Source organism: Ochotona princeps, chromosome 12 (genome assembly GCF_030435755.1).
Source record: "Ochotona princeps isolate mOchPri1 chromosome 12, mOchPri1.hap1, whole genome shotgun sequence".
In the NCBI taxonomy this organism is placed as follows: Eukaryota; Metazoa; Chordata; class Mammalia; order Lagomorpha; family Ochotonidae; genus Ochotona; species Ochotona princeps.
The window spans coordinates 59,604,345-59,621,888 of NC_080843.1; the positions used below are offsets into that span (position 1 = coordinate 59,604,345).

At 42.9% G+C, this 17,544-nt stretch overlaps 1 protein-coding gene across 1 annotated transcript in view; it reads right to left on the bottom strand.

Annotated features, from left to right (window-relative positions):
- B3GLCT (beta 3-glucosyltransferase) overlaps positions 1–17,544 on the bottom strand; it is a 116,963-nt gene that overhangs the window by 47,551 nt on the left and 51,868 nt on the right. The window contains exons 5-7 of the mRNA XM_058670898.1: positions 14,535–14,611; positions 13,934–14,045; positions 5,971–6,107 (exon numbers count right to left, since the gene is read on the bottom strand). Coding sequence (XP_058526881.1) covers positions 5,971–6,107; positions 13,934–14,045; positions 14,535–14,611 — 326 coding nt within the window. The remainder of the gene's footprint in view (positions 1–5,970; positions 6,108–13,933; positions 14,046–14,534; positions 14,612–17,544) is intronic.

Consider the following 17,544-nt stretch of genomic DNA (forward strand, 5'->3'; position numbering starts at 1 on the left):
CCAATAACTACTTGAGCCATCATCACTGCCTCCCAGGGTCAGCATTCACAGGAAGCGGGAGTCGGAGCCAGAGCTGGGATTTGAACCCAGGCACGTCAGAGGTCTGGGGTCTCTTGACTGCTAGACTGAATGTATGTACACTATCCTAATCCTTAGAGGATAGTAAGTCATGCCCATAACAGCCCAGCTCTGACACAAATAACTAGACTAAAAAGGCCAAAGACTTGGGACCCCTTTGATTCTGGGAGCACTTTCTGTCTTTTCTAGCCACACTTGCAAACCAGTCAACAGAACAAGATATTGAAAGAAATCTAGATAAAGCTTGCTAATGGAAAAAGAAAGAAAAAACCCACTATGACTTCCCTGGAATAATGCACTTAAAGAAATCACTTCTTTGGTAATTAATGAAAGCTCCTCTAAAAACCAAGAACTGTTGTGGGAGTATTAATTCTAAACTGAGTGATCTGGGATTGCTAGGCCAAATAATTTTTTTGGTGGGAAATAGCCTACATAAATGTCTATCACAAAACGTCTTAAAAATAACCAGTTGCTCTGGTAACTTGGGCAGAAGAAATAATACTAAAGGAGTTGTAAGTTGCCGGCCTACCTATGAAGAAGGCCAGAAGTCCAGGAAAGGAGACAAAGGGAATCAACATTCCCAGAATGCAATATTGGGATGGCATGGCAGCCTACATGTAACAGCCCCTCTTTCTTTCTTTCTAAATGAACATTAACTTTAACAACTATTCAGCCCAATACCGGAAGCCAGTTGGGATTTCCAGGCCCCCCAGTGGAGTGCCTGGGTTGAACTTCTGGCTCTGGCTCCTATCTCCAGCTAATAAAAATTGTTGGAAATAGCAGTGAAGGCCCAAGTACTCAGGTTCCTGTCATCCACGGGGTGGAACCAGATTAAGTTCTGGATTCCCGGTTTACGTCATGCCCAGATGTCGCCATCATGAGAACTTTCTCCATTCCAGGCAGAGCTCTAGGGAGAGCTTTCTCTGTCTCTAAAATAAAGATAAGGAAGTCAATGAACAAACAATTAAAAAGAAAATAAATTGGGTCCAGAATCAGAACCTGATTATTAATACAGGGCAACCAAGGCACTGAAATTCCCAGCTAACTGTTAATGCTCTAGAATCGATGAAGACCTGAAGGAGGCCCAATCAGACCAAGGACAAGCACTCACCATCCAGTGTTGGGGGACAGATGCTCCACTATCAGGAAATCAGTATCCCTTAGTGCCTTGGAACCACAAAAGTAACCAGATGTAGGATAAAAAGATACTATACACAGCAGGCAGGACAGACAGAGAGAACCTGGGTCCTCAAGAATATTGCTGAACCCCTCCCATCAGCCAATCACTTTCCTTTACAGCAACTGTAGTCCCTTAACCCACTCGGAGTTGTCTACTGTTAGTTGCATGCAAAAGTTGCTGACAGATTTTCCAACATTAGCAAGCGACAAGTCAGCACATAATCTTCAGAACCAGGGGAAACCAATGAGGAAAGAGGCAATTTAGCAGTTGATGCTGCTAGTGGATACTTTATGCTTTCTTTTGTTCTAAGCATCAAACCAATTTCTCAACCCATACATGAAAATCTCCTATTGGAAAAGCATTTTAAAATACATCTTGAACACAACACAGCTGCTATGCCAGATGGGTTATTCCATTTTATTTGTTTGATTACTTATCTGCCTTGGGAAAAAAAGAAAATATGTTCTAAGATAACTAGAATTTCAGATTTGTACTATATTAGAGTCTACACTTTCATCTTGTTTTGTTTTGGCTCACAGCACTAAGGGAGGCGAGAAGAGGATACTAACGAACTCCAACACACTGCAGTTGCTGGTGACTGTGAGCGCTGTGAAGAGCAGCAGACATGGACTGCACAACGTCATCTGACACCTCCCCTTCCTCCTCTCATGCACAAGTAATGCAAGCATTGCCGGGAGTCTTCCAACCGATGTGCTAAAGATGAGTTAGATGAGCTTCTCGGCCCTAATGCTCCTAGCAATTGCTCCCTACTGCTGCGGTATGAATATATGTGTTCCCCAAAAATTCCTAAGTTAAAATCTAATCCCCCAGTGATAGCACTGGAAATGGGGCATTTGGGAAGTGAAGAGGTATGAGGCACACAGCCTTTTTATAAATGGGATTAATGCTCTTACAAAGAGTCCCATGGAGCTTGTGTGTCTCTTCCATCATGTGGGGACACAGTGAGAAGGTACTGTCCATGAGTCAAGAAATGTGCCCTTACCAGATACTATATGTGCCAACACCATGATCTTACATTTCCCAGCTCACAGAGCAGTGAGACATACTCTTCTGCTATTAATATGCCAGTATTTTACTACAGCAGTCTGAAAGAACTGAGATACCTACATACTATAATGATGAATCCTACATCAGTTTACATTATACATATATGTATAATATATATTAATATAATACATATTAAAGGTAGAAATTATATATTATACATCTACATGTATACATATATTTTAAATATATATTTATATATTATATATACATTATACATACATTTTAAACCATATATGCATTTTTATATGTGTGTGTGTATATATATGTGTGTATGGAGAGAGAGAGAGAAGGTAAGACTTGATAAGAAGAGAGATGTGTAACCCCTGGGGGAAGCCAGACACTTGGCTTCATTCCCTTGTCAATGGAATGCTCAATAATTTTGCAAACATAATCGGGGAGCCAGGGGGCCAAAGGTTCCTGCAGACTACCTCTACTGAATGTCACATATGCCATAACATCAAGCATCCCTTCAGAAGGCCAATACCTCGGCTGGATTGCTGGGCTAGTGGGCCACCTCTAGCAGGGTCCACAAAGCCTCCAACAGCAAGTCACGCAGCACGAGGATCACTAGCCAGAGCCAATGGAACCTGCCAGTAGGACAGAAGGCTCGAGTTCACAAGTCCACGAGGGTTTGCAGGACAAACTATACTTTAATGTCAGCAAGTCAAATAACAAGAATGGAGCTGAACTGTTCCACAAGAAAATAGCAGGAGTCAAAGATGTGTTTAAAAAACAGCACATCCATCTACGTGGTTAAAAAAAGACAAGTCCAGGGCTGGCACCACAGCATAGTATGCTGAGCTTTGGTCTGGGGCACCAGTATCTCATATAGCAGGCAGTTTGAGTCCTGGCTGCTCCACTTTCCATCCAGTTCCCTACTTATGGCCTAGAAAAACAGTGGAGAATGACCCAAGTCCTCAGGGCCCTGCGAGACCCAGAGGAAAATCCTAGTTCCTGGTTCTGGATTAGCTCAGCTTCAGCCATTGGGGCTGTTTGGGCAGTGGAACAGTAAATGGAAAATTCTCATTCTCTCTCTTTCCTACTTTCTGCAACTCTACTTTTCCAATAAAATAAAAATAAATTGTGAAAAAATATTTTAAAATACAAATAATAATATGCCTTTGACACTTAACATGAATTGGATTCGATCTCCAGAGGTCTCCAGAAAGGTCTTCCAAAGAGGAAGATGACGCTGTTATGGGACTAAGGGGAAACTCTAGACTACCAGGGTTGGCCTTCAGGATGAGACCTCTAGCTCAGAGCAGGGATGGAGACTAGAGGACCACTGGCTTCAGAGTAATGGTTACATCTCCAGGCTTGCCCCTGGGGTCTCCTCTTTAGTTCTGGAGGAAGCTGCACTTCCTGAGCTCATGCCCTTATACACCTTCACAAGTAACACCAAAGGACTCAACTGGACTACAGGGCATGGGAGAGAAGCAGGCTTACGAAGAGTTTAGAAGACCCAGGTTGGAGAAATCACAGCAGCAAGGCTTGTCCCAGGAAGCAGGTAGATCACATCACTCCACACTATGAACCAAAGAGAGAGTGGAAGTTCTAGAGCAGGCTCCTGTGGCCAAAGGGTGGAAAGAATCCTAAAGTGACAAGGACCAAAGCCTCAACCTAGGACACACAGCTCGTAGTTTCTCTGTTCCAAGAGTCCAAGTGAAGCACAGCTAACCTCACATACAAGCATGCTGGACACAGAGGAAAGAACATCCTGACATCTTCTAGTTTTCAGCTGTAGCAAATGAAGGTTTACTTACACATTAATGTTTTTTTTTTTTTTAAAGATTTATTCATTTTATTACAGCCAGATATACACAGAGGAGGAGAGACAGAGAGGAAGATCTTCCGTCCGATGATTCACTCCCCAAGTGAGCCGCAACGGACCGATGCGCGCCAATCCGATGCCGGGAACCAGGAACCTCTTCCGGGTCTCCCACGCGGGTGCAGTGTCCCAATGCATTGGGCTGTCCTCAACTGCTTTCCCAGGCCACAAGCAGGGAGCTGGATGGGAAGTGGAGCTGCCGGGATTAGAACCGGCGCCCATATGGGATCCCGGGGCTTTCAAGGCGAGGACCCTAGCCGCTAGGCCACGCCGCCGGGCCCTTTACACATTAATGTTTAAAGATTTATCTTATGTACTTGATAGGCAGAGTAACACAGGAATTGGGGAAGAGAGAGAGCATCCACGTACAGGTTCACTCCCCCAAATGGCTCCAACAGCTGCAGCTGAGCCAGGCTAATGCCAAGAGCCTGGAATTCCATCCAGGTCCCCGACATGAGTGGCAGGGACCCAAGCACTTGTGGCCATCTTGCACTGCTTTCCCAGGCACAGTAGCAGGGAGCTGGATCAGGAGCAAAGGAGCCGGGTCTTGAAGTAGCACTTGTAAGGGAATGCTGGCATCACAGGTGATAGCTTAACCTGTATAGCACAATGCCGGCCCCTCAAAGTTGATTTACTTTTGGAATAAATATAACCTTGGACTCCTAGGGACAGAACCCACTCCCCTCTCCCACAGAAAGAGCGAAGTCAGGCAAGGCAGCAGAGCAGGTGAGAAGGGAAGAATAGATCGGCTTTTGTATCTGCTCTCCTTGTCCTCTCAAATCTTTCAAAGAATGGAGGGGAAACTGTAGATCCTCTTCCACTCTTGGTATGACCTGTATTCCTAGCAAACAACTGGGAACATGGGTCAAGGGTCTTAGGTGGAGACAAAGGAATGCTTGGCTAGTTTAATCATAAAGTGCATTTATTCAGACGTTCGTACAGCTCACAGGATTTCTAGAAAGTCTGAGAAGTTAAGAGGTAGGGGATATGGAAGGTATTACACTGTAGAGAATTTCAAATGGGAAGGGAGTAGGCTAGAAATGTTGGCAGCTGTAAGTGTCAAATATTTACTGCCCTGTATAGCTGTTTTTCAAGCCCCTCATGTCTAGGAATAAGACATGTAATGTGAGAAATGACAGAAACCCTCTTTGAAGATACAAAGACCACAAGCTCTATAACAACATTCCATGCCCTAAACAAACAAACAAACAAAAACAGAATAATTCATGTGAAGTGTTCAGACCAACAAAGGGCCTATCAACAACTCCATTTTTCACAAATTGCAATTTAATCATCCCCGCTCCACATCTGAACAAAGCATCATGGAGGCTTCACACCCCCGTACACCAAGGCACGCACGCCTCTAGAACCTTCGCTGTCAATGTGTCCTGCCTGGCGTACATCAGTCCACACGTCAGCCTGCCACACACACACACACACACACACACACACTGCTCCACTGGTGATCACAGTTAACATCTGAAGCTGGTGAGGTGCCTCACAGCAGCAGCCATGCTTGCCAACGCAGTTATCGGGGCACTCACATGTTCTTGGTCTCAAATGTGATGATTTGTTTTACTTTTGCAGGTGACTGCGGGGGAGTATGGAAAGGCTGAGTGACTGGCCAGAGGAAACCAGTAAGTGACTGAGCCAAAGCAACATGCTCAGTTTTTGGCTCCTTGTCCCTGCTCCACTCTGCCTCTGGCTAATGAGCTCACCTGACATTCTGAGAACCATCAGTTACACTACTGAGCAAAGTAAGTTGATACAGACACACACACACACACACACACAAATATGTCTCATAAAATCTTACTTGTTTACAAGTGGAACACTGAGGGCCCAGCCAGCGGCAAAGTCTGGATATTTAAAAACTGTAGGATCTTCAGAAAAGGCGTAGTGGTGAATTATTGTAGATTCTTCATCATACAATGCTTTTCCTAAAAACCATTCCTGTTAAATAAAGATGTAAAATGTTATTTAACACAAACATAAAAGCCATGTCGAGGCTTTTTAGACTAAAATGAAAGTCACACTAAGCGCTTTAATGAAATATTTTAAATAGTACAGATCATATATTTGCACAGTATTTGAACCAAAATACAATTAATATTCATGTCAAACAGAACATATGATAATCTATAAGAAAACAACTTCAGAGCAGATCACCAGGACGACCAGAAAGTTAGCCAGCACTGCACCATAAATATATAAAACTGGCACTTCACGCACTGTCTCATATACAAACACTACTAAGGCAAAAACAAAACCTGACCCTTTCTGCCCCACTGATGTTTTCAAAGAAGGACTTAATAAATTCCTTCTAGAATCAAGAGCCTAGTTTGCACTTTCATTTATTCATTCTTTCTCGCACTTGGTATTTATTTATGCGGACTCAACCACACACCAGGTAAAAACAGAATTTACACTACAGTGGGGAGACTGCAACTAAGAAAGTCAACACAGTAACTTCGGATCCTGACTGAAACGTGCCCTGACGGAAGTAAAACAGAGTAAGTGGGGCTACCCTGAAAAGGGAAGGCAACCTTACCCTGACCTAGCAAAGGAAGAGGAGCAAGCACAGGAGTTGGCCATGCAGAAGGCCGAGCAAGAACAGCCACAGGGACAGTGCAAAGCCCTTGAGCTGTCTGACATAAAGAAAGCCAGGGTGGTCTGTGAGGAACACGGTATGAGAGGAGACAAATGGGAGGCAGACCAGAATGTATTTTAGTGTCAGAGGAAAGAATCCCAGCCTTGAGTCTCACAGCAATCAAAGCTCTCCATTTCTGGTCACAAGAGAACAGCCAGGATCAGACCTACCTTCCCACCAAGCGCAGACTACAGAACACAGATGACATGAAGGACTCGGCCTAGGACAGAGGAATCAGGCTTCGCTCCCTGGAAGCCAGGACTAGCTTCGTCTTTCCCTCAGGGAACCTGCTGGTCCTGAGCTTCGATGAGTCAACAGAAACAAGCAGCAGCCCAGAGGTACGCAGCCTCACCAGACTTAGAGGACGCAGGCTGGAGCTGTAGACTGCCAAGGTCGCAGCAAATCAGGGTGATCCCAAGAAAATGCGCCCAAAATTCTGCATGCAATCTTCCCTCAACTGTCTCACAGTGGCAAAAAATAAAACACAAGAACCATGGGTTTCCACCCGTGCTGCCAGAATCCCATAGGAGTACCATTTGAGTCCTGATTGTCCTACTTCTGTTCTTCCTTCCTACCAATAAACCTGAGAGAAAGCAGGGAGGATGGTCCAAAGGCTTGGGCTCTGGACCCATGCGGGAGCCCTGGAAGACGCTCCACTGTGGCCATCTGGGAGGAGTGTGAATCAGGGGGTAGAACTGCTCTCTCTCTCTTTTTAATTTATTTTTATTACAAAGTCAAATATACAGAGAGAGGATGAGAGACAGAGAAGAAGATCTTCCACCCAATGATTCACTTCCCAAGTGACCACAATGGCTGGAGCTGCGCCAATCTGAAGCCAGGAGCCAGGAGTTTCTTCTGGGTCTCCCACGCGGGTGCAGGGTCCCAAGGCTTTGGGCCATCCTCGACTGCTTTCCCAGGGCACAAGCATGGAGCTGGATGGGAAGCGGGACTGCAGGATTAGAACTGGCACTCCTAAGTGAGGACTTAAGCCATTAGGCCACTGCGCCATCCTTCTCTTTCTTCCTCTCTCCCCTCCTCCTATGACTCTTTCAAATAAACAAAAAATAAATCTTAAAAACACACACATACAAAAAGCAAGAAGAAAGTAGCAGAGTAGAGACCAAAAGGCTGGGCCAACTCTTCAGCAGTTTACAGTGCTGGAGAGAACAAGACTACAGTTCAGGGCATTCCAGCAACGCAAGGACTCCAGGTAAAAATCCCCACCCAGGGCCCGGCATGATAGCCTAGTGGCTAACATGCTTGCCTTGCACATGCCAGCATCCCACAAGGGTGCCAGTTCATATCCTGGCTACTCTACTTCCCTTCCAGCTCCCTGAATGTGGCCTGGGAAAGCAGAAGAAGGATGCCCTAAAGTCTTGGGATTCTGCACCCGCATGGGAGACACGGAAGAAGCTTCTGGCTCCTGGCTTCAAATCGCCTCAGCTCTGGCTGTTGTGGCCATGTGGGGAGTGAACCAGTGGATGGAAGATCTTTGTCTCTCCTTCTCTCTATATATCTGACTTTCCAATAAAAAAATAAATATTTTTTAAATATCTCCACCCAACAGGGTTTACAACCAAGAAGAATAGTAAATCCTCCGTAGACACCTGCTATCATCCATAGCCTCCTTAATTTTTCACATAAAACACCTGACATTGACTCAAAAACTACAGTGCCAGGTAAGAAACAAGACTAAATCAAAGGTAAACAGGAAAAGTAGGGAGAAATGCACAAATAAATAAAATTTTTTGTACTACCAAGTGAGTTTTCTCCATACAGTGATAATATATTTAAGATTATAGATTAAAATCTGGAAAATTATATCAAAGAACTAAAATTTATCATCAAGAGTCACATAGAAATTCTTAATTGAACAGCACAAGGAGAAAAACAGGAACTCAAAAGGATATTAAACACAGAAAAGGAGCAGCTTAGTGATCTGATAAGGCAGTAAAAATATATCCAGGCCAGACCCAGCACACTGGCTCAATTAGCTAATCCTCCCCCCTTCAAGTGCCTGGATACCATATGGGCACCAGTTCGTGCCTCAGCTGCTCCACTTCCAACCCAACTCCCTGTTGGTAGCCTGGGAAAGCAGAGGAGGGTGCCCCAAAGCCTTGGGACACTACACCCAAGTGGGAGACCTGGAGGAGGCTACTGAATTCTGGCCTCAGGCTGGCTCAACTCCAGCCACTGTGGCCACTTGGGGAGTGAACCAGAGGATGGAAGATCTTTCTCTCTATCTCTGCTTCTCCCCGTAAATCTTTCTTTCAAATAAAAATAAATACATCTTTAAATATATTATATCCACACTGATGAACAGAAAGAAAAACCCTATGGAGAATGACACAGAAAGTACCTTGGTGAAAAGGTCTAAAATGCATGAAGTTACTAACCAAAAATAGGAGAGAGGCTTGGGAGTTTTCTAAAACTAACAAAAGCCATCAAATACAGATTCAAGGAATTCCACAAATTCAAATCAGAAAAATTAAAAGCTACATCCAAGCACACAATGGTAAAACTTAATAAAATCAAGAACAGAAACTCCTTTAAAAAAAAAAAACCTTTTATTTACTTATTTATTATTTGAAAAGCAAAGGGACAGAAAAAGGAAAAGACAGAGAGACACAAAGAGATCTTCCATTGCTGATTCATTGCCCAAAAGGCACCAATGGCCAGAGCTGGCAGACCATGTCCACAGCATTCCCAGGCACATCAGCAGAGAACAAGATGGACGCACAGCAGCTGGGACTCAGAACTGGAGTTCCCATAGGGTTGCCAGGGTTTCAAGAAGTACATTAAACCACTGGACCACAACAACAGCCCCAAGAAAAATTAAAAGCAGCCAGGGAAATTTTGGACTGGGAAGGGAGGATAAACACATTTTCAAAGAAAAAAAAAAAAAAAACAGATGACTTTCCAACAAAAGTATTGGAAGGGGAAAGAAAATGGTACAACATCTTTCTACTGACGGAAGAAAATTACTGTTGATCTTGAATGCCACACCTAGCAAAAACATTTTAGGTGGAATGGGAAACCCACTGCAAGTTTCTGAGCAGGCAAGTGCTATGATCAGAACTACACAGAAGTTAGATTAATAGCATGGCAAGAATATAAGCCAGGAGACGAGTCAATGCGACAGGTAAATGTAGCTTATATTTAACTTTCAGGTAGTTTCATACATGCAACGGGAGTATTACATGAGGAGAAACACCCTGGAGGCAGACGTGCTGAATTTGCTAACACAGAGCTAACAGAGAAAAAGGAATCAACCACAAGTCCCACTATACAGACAGCTGCTGAGAGAACTGCAGATTGCAGAGGTGCAGAAGGGTACTAAGAGATCAGCTTTGAACACGAGGAGTCTGAGAGTCCTATTAGATAGGCAGTGGTCCAAAGCAGGCAGCACGTTAGAGGCGGGGAAGACCTGGCTCACTCCCTCCCTGCGTGCCATCCCATCATCCTGCTCAAACATGTCCTCATCAGCGAAGTCTTCTTCAAACACTCCAGATTGCAAGCTCACCCTCAGCCATCCCTTGCCCTCTGGTCTGCTTGATTCTTCTCATTACACTTAGCCACCATCTGAAACATGCGACCTTTATTTGTATTGATACATGCTGCTTAGTTCCCCTGAAAACAAGAATAGCACCTGCTTGTGGGCAGAAATGCTGTTTTTTGGGCTGCCATATGCCCCAGTACATCTGACAGGTAGTGGTGCCCAATTCCTCTCTGTTAACTGAATACATCAGCCCAGGAAACATTTAAAAGGCTCCCTGACACTGAAAACAACTCTCCAACACAGTTCAAATCAAGCACCCTAAATTCCAAAAGCTGTTTTTCTTACATTTCCATTTTTATTGATAAGGCATAATTTTTTCATATCACTTATGAACAGAAACAACAGATACAAACTATGATTTTCTTGTATAAATTGGAGCTTTGTGACAGAATGCTGAATATATTTTTCTCTCCTATCCAACCAATGACACCTCACTCTGTCTGGTCTTTGGTCAGAATATCCTGTAGGAGCAGTACAGTACTAAAATGCTCTTAAGCATTTCTTGAGAATCTCATTCTACTGATATCAGTACAACCGAAACAGCCCCCAGAAATCTAACTTTGGTCAGTTCAGGAACAGAGCATAACTGAATACGTGTTCATCAGTGTAACTGTGTGCTTGGATTCACAGGTCCACCTGATGTCTTCTGGATCTTTCCTTCACCTACAGATACCCTAAGTCATCACTGGGCAAAAAGTATGTCCAGTGGTGGCCAAGGCAAATGTCCCCAGCTAGGCAAATGTTCCCAGCTTGAGATAGCAAGTTCAACATCACTTAGAGAAATCAACCTTACTAGCTTTTCATCACACTACCAGACCTTAATCAGTACAAATATGGTTTGTATAAAGAAACACTTCAGTATATTTTGGTATATTTCTTACAAACCTCTCACTACTAAAATCTACTGATCCAAACAGAATTTTACATACAACATGTAGCCATATTTTACTTTCTAACTACAGTGTTCAGCTATTATATAGAATACTTCAAAAACTTTGTAGAAAAGTATTTTTAAAGGATAAAAGCATAGACTTCAAAACTCTTTGTGCCCCAATAAGCTTAATCTTTTAATTCCATTTTCCAAACTTTTGGAGCTACCCATGCATTTTAGTGCAAAAAGTATTTTAAATGCATGCATTTTTTTCATAATACACATCTCCCATGAACTTTCTGAAGACCACTCATAGTAGATAAGATTTTTTTTTGATATTTTTGCAATTATACTATAGCCTATCTAAATGGAGGAAGCCAGGAGTTCTTCTGGGTCTCTCACGCGGGGGCAGGATCCCAAAGATTTGGGCCATCCTCGACTGCTTTCCCAGGCCACAAAGAGGGAGCTGGATGGGAAGCAGGGCTGCTGGGACTAGAACCGGTGCCCATATGGGATCCGGGCGTGCAAGGCAAGAGCTTTAACCACTACACTATCACGCCAGGCCCCTCAGATTACTTTTCAATAGTACTTGTATTTCACCTCCATAAAATATGTCACAAAGTCAACATACTTTATAAAAGATATACTTTATACACTTAAAATTTACATAGAGAAAGAGAGAGAGAGAGAAAGCATATTGTCAGTGGATGGTAAAAGAAGACTTCCAACAAGAAATGGAAATTATAGAAATCACCTAGCATGGCAATTTAACAAAAATCAACTACTTTAACAAAAGATTTCATGTTTGAAATATTGCAAAACAGTACACAGTTGCAAAAGTAATCATGAATATAAGAAAAACTATCAGAATCAAATATCTGATACCCTAACACATTAAGCAATTATTATTTTAAGATAGTATTGTGTCAATATCAAAGCCACATTTGCTCAAATCTTTTTCCTAAGATTTCAAGTAGGAGGAGAAAAAAAAGATCATACTGGCTTGAGCTAACTTCAACATTATATAATCTTTACAGCCAGTTTCAAAAGAAATAAAACACCCTAGAGTTTTTGTCCACATGGAGAGTTCAGAAAAGAGAATCTATCTCATTGTAGCTGTTCTATGTTTGCTTTTCATGAACTTGCTTTGAACTTCCACATTTATCATTCCAATTTTCATTAAAAAGCTCGATGAGTCACCAACTTCTGCACAGAATTAGAACTGTGGATAACGGAAAAATAATCTCCAGGTAGAATGAATATGAAGAGTCTTAAACTCCTACACCCTAGAAAAGACTTGGGAGTCTTTCTCAAGTCAAATGGAAACATAAAAACCTAACGAATGGTTTACATAAAATACGGCAAAATGTACACACACGCTGGGGAGCCCCAGACAGGCTCATAACTCTTTCCTCTGAAGAAATCACTTGTTTTAACCTAATAACCTTTTCATCCAATTATATCTGTACTGTTCCAGAAATCAAGGGCATGAAAACAATAAAATAACCGATCCTTCCAGCATTCAAACAGCATCAAAACCACTGGGTTTAGCTACAGTAACAGACAACCCAGTATCTTACAAACCAACCTAATGATCACTGCCACCTGATGTGGTACATCCACATTGACAAACAAAGCAGGCTCCTGGACACTTGCCTTCCCAGCCTACATCCTAATTAAACCAGAAGGGCGGAGTGGGTTTCTAGTAGGACCAGACTGGACTTGACTCTGCTTATCGCAAGTTCAGAGAATCCCACCAAGTCATCAGGTTGCAACTGGGCTTCTCTAGAAAAACTGAATGAGCCTGGGTTGTCCTTGACACATCTCCAGGGCAACTCTCCCAACATGGGAGAGCTGACGTCATAGAGCTCATGAGACTTTCAAAAATACTCACAATCTAGTAAGTGTAAAAATTCTGCTTGGGGCTAGAGATTTAGAGGTAACCAGGATACAGTTGTCATTAACAAATCTGTACAAAACGTAGATCTGAAGACATGAAAGCAGTGGTGAACTTCACTGAACCCCTCTAATGCAAACCGCATCCCATCCCCATTGCCTTTCTTCTCAAATAGCACTTCCTCTGCTGGTACACCTCTGCTAGTACATCCCCTCCTCTCCTGGGAGCCCCCTACTCATCCTACAGGACCCACATTAAATGTCACTTCTGGACAAAGCCCTCTCCCATCAGCTTCAATGCCCATACTGCATGCTTCCAGCTTCCCTGATTCTAGAACCTTTGCTCCCATCTATAATCATGTTGCTTCAGTTCCTTCCTGCTTGTCATTCTACACCATCCAGGCAGCCAGGAGCCTTCCGTACTTTGTTCTAGCCTGTGTTATTCACATCAGCCAATTCACAGTTGTTGGTCAAAAAAAAAAATCCATTTAGGAGAGTATATGGTCAACGTCTGATAAGCAGAAACAAGCAATTTAAGTTTACTTCTTGGGCAAACTGTTTCTGAGCTCTCAGAAATCACCAACACATATAAACAGATTTTTTTCCCCTCTAAAACGGCTCATTATAAGTTCCATCCCCACTTCAAAGAGAATTTTTTAACATAGCTTCCAGATATTTAACTATTCATTTCTTTTAACTTTAAATTAACTGCTTTTATTAGATTCAAAAACCTCTTAATCAAAATTAAATCATCTTTGAAGCCTTGTCCCAAAAGATAAGTGCTGAAGCAAAACTGTACTCACCTTCGATGGGTCGTATCTTCTGAGTGTTTCTAAGAGTTTCGGGATCTGTATTCTTGTCTCTTCTTCACAGAAGAAAATCCATGATGAATTTCTGCTATATGTTACAGAAAAGCTGACAAGAGGAAACAGATTACGGTAATCACTTCTACAAAATGAGTTTATAATAAGCTTTAAAACTGATATGCAGGAGATGGATGGAGGGCATCAGAATAGCAAGACTAAAAGAAATTGATTTCTTTCCCTTTATTTTCCTGCAACATAGAGAGTTTTAGCTTATAGAAAAGCCGCATTGATTCTAATGGGTTTTTAAGTCAGGCACAACTCCCAAGGTTAATTCTCCGTATAACACCAATTCAGAGAATGAAAAACGTTCTATTATCATTGGAAGCATTTATTTTTTTAAAAGAAGCATATTAAGCAATTAAATCCATGCAAGAACCAATCATCAAGAAGTTGGTTTAACAGAGTAACCTACCCCCCCCAAAAATATACCATTCCAATCCACTTTCCTTATAGACTCTACAGGAAACACACAGATTTAATAAGAAAACTGGGGTGGACAACAGGTGGCGGCAACGGACACATCTGGAGTTGAACCTACTGCGGTAAGAGTGGCAGGATGGTCCAGGCGCCCTCCTGCTGAGGTAGTTGGTGCAGGAGGAGGACTCTGGGGAGTTCCTGCAAAATCAATAACCAAGAAATTCAATCAGAGCATGACCCACCACTCAAAGGAAAACAAGACTGGCTGTAAAACACAATTGTTTCTGGAGACCTGACTGGTTACTGTTCACAGCACATTCTTTTTCTGAGGTCTCTTCCAGAACTGCCACCACTGAAGGCAATCAGCTGATTCCATCCACCTCATCACCTCCTGGACACCCAGCCATGCACAGGACCCACAGCAAGCGAGGGGGCACAGCCACCTGGGGCTACCTGACAGGGAAGATTTAAGAAGGTGACAAGGAGGGAAGCAGCTGGGACATGGGGACGCTCAGGGGCGATCCTGACACCCTAAGACAGCTCTGCACTATTTTTTTTAAAGATTTATTTATTTTTACTGGAAAGGCATACCAGGTTGGTAAGATTTACAGAGAAGAGAAAGAAGAAGACCTTTCATCCACTGGTTCATTCCCAAAATGGCCACTATGGTCAGAGCTAAGCCGCTCCAAAGACAAGAGCTAGGAACCTCTTTCAGGTCTCCCACATGGGTGCAGGGTCCCAAAGCTTTGGACCCCAGAAACAGGGAGCCAGATGGTAAGTGGAGCAGCCGGGAACTGCCGGGACGTGAACTAGCACCCTTATAGGATCCCAACGCTTGCAAGGTGGGGATGTAGCCATTAAGCCATCACGCCAGACTCCAATTCCTTTTTTAAAGATCTATTTATTTTAATTGGAAAGTCAGATATACAGAGAGGAGGAGAGACAGAGAGGAAGATTTTGCATCTACTGATTCATTCCCCAGGTGGCCACAGCAGCTGGAACTGAGCCAATCTGAAGCCAGGAGCCAGAAACCTCCTCCACGTCTGCCATGCAGCTGTATGGTCCCAAGGCTTTGAGCTGCTCTAGTTTGCTTTCCCAGGCCACAAGCAGGGAGCTGGATGGGAAGTGGGGCCTCCAGGATTAGAACTGCTAACCATATGGGATTCTGGTGTGCGCAAGGCAAGGACCTTAGCCACTAGGCTACTGCGCTGAACCCAGGCCCCAATTCTGTACTTGATACACAACACATGGGACACAGGATAAAGAAATCCCTTTGGCTAATCAGGAGGATTCCGTATGTAATTACTTCAAAAAATTCATGCAAAATAGAATTAAAAGATGTCTGTTGTGCAAAAAAAAATCTGAAATTCACACATGAGATCTTCAAAACACCAATGGAAATGTACATTATGAAAAAAGTGATGCATGAATTTCAAAAAAATCGTCACAAAATAAATTTATCTTATAATTTCAGTTTTCCATAAACTTTACAGTATCCTCATATCCAATCTGTTTCATGTAAAAAAAGAATCTTAAAGTATTCTAAAAAACTCCATGGTAATGAAAAGATAGCTGAAATATTAGAAACATAAAACTTGATTGTTCAGGCAGTAATAGGAAAAGCATGTCAGATTTTATAAAGGCATAAATAAAGACAGAACAACAATTCAGAAATAAGGCACAACTGTGGCTACATAAGTATACAACCATTCGTAGATATGGGGATTAATATTTTCAAATTATGAATTTAAGCTTTAAAATAAAGCATTATTTGTTATACCTCAAGTTGTTATAAAAAGCCAAGCCAGAAATTTCCTATTTAGAATGCCTGGACTTTTTCTCCCAACAAACTTTATTATAACCTGTGTTTTACACCAGCTATAAAATTATATTCCTGGTAACAGTTAAGGACAAAAACTTCAGAATAAATACTTCTGCACTGGTATTTTCCACACCAATAAAATTCATATATGTAAGAATCTATTATTTAAGAAGAAAATAGGTCTGGCACCAAGCGTATGAGGCTAAGTCTCTGCATGAGGCACCAGTCTCCATGCCTTTAAGCCTGCAAAAGCAGCATGGATTTACTGAAGTCCTTCGGCCACTACACCCATGCTGAGACCCAGAAGAAGCTCCTGGCTCCTGGCTTAACACTGGTTCACTTCTGGCCATTGCGGCCATTTGGGAAGTGAATCAGTGGATGAAAGATCTCTGTCGAAATCTTACATCACCCTAGAAGGTGTGAGCAGTCCGGGAAATATAATTTATCAGGATCATAACTGGTAACTCATAGACAACAGACTCGAATTAGCATTAGACAATAGCAAAACTACAAAGGCATATGGGGGAATCAGGAGCAAGCAACCTCTTAACAGGAGGTCATACGCATAGAGCAGCGGGGGACCCCAGAGTGGAGCAGGTGGACAGGAGGAGGCTTTTATCCCAACCCTGAAGACTCCCAGACCCTCACCAAGGACTTTCAGTACGAGCACCGAGGACTACATCCCTACTGCCAAGGAGACCACGGGGAAATGGAGTGCCTTCGGAGACCAAGAACTCTGAGGTCACCCACCCCCATGTGGATCTACCACATGGGATGGAAGAAGCCCAAGTACTGCCTTGCAGGATCCAAGGTCATTGGAACAACAACCAGGAGCACTGAGCAGTCCGCAGAAACAGAAGAACAGTAAACTGCCTTCAGGACTAGGGAGAGGAGCTTTCTCTGGTCCTTGCCTGGTTCCGACTTTGGGTCCCTACCCTCTCTTGCAATGACCATCAGCATCGCTCCAGAAACCCCTCAAAACAAACAAACAAACAAGCAAACAAACAAACAAACAAATTAGAATGGATAGACAGAGAACAACAAGGAAAGCTTAGAATCAGACAGGAAACAGTCAGCGGGGATGCACTTATACCTCACTGGGTGGGACACAAAGATTAGTTACTCCTCACTGGGGTATGGAAGATTTCTCTGCACACCCCTCCTAAACATGCTCACCTAAACTGTTGACATATGTCTTGTTAGAATTATAGAGTTAGACCACCTGAAAAACATCCAGGCTCAGCGAAAACATGCTTCAATGCTATAAACTGCTAAATACTAAAATTAAAATAGGCATGAGACAGCTAAA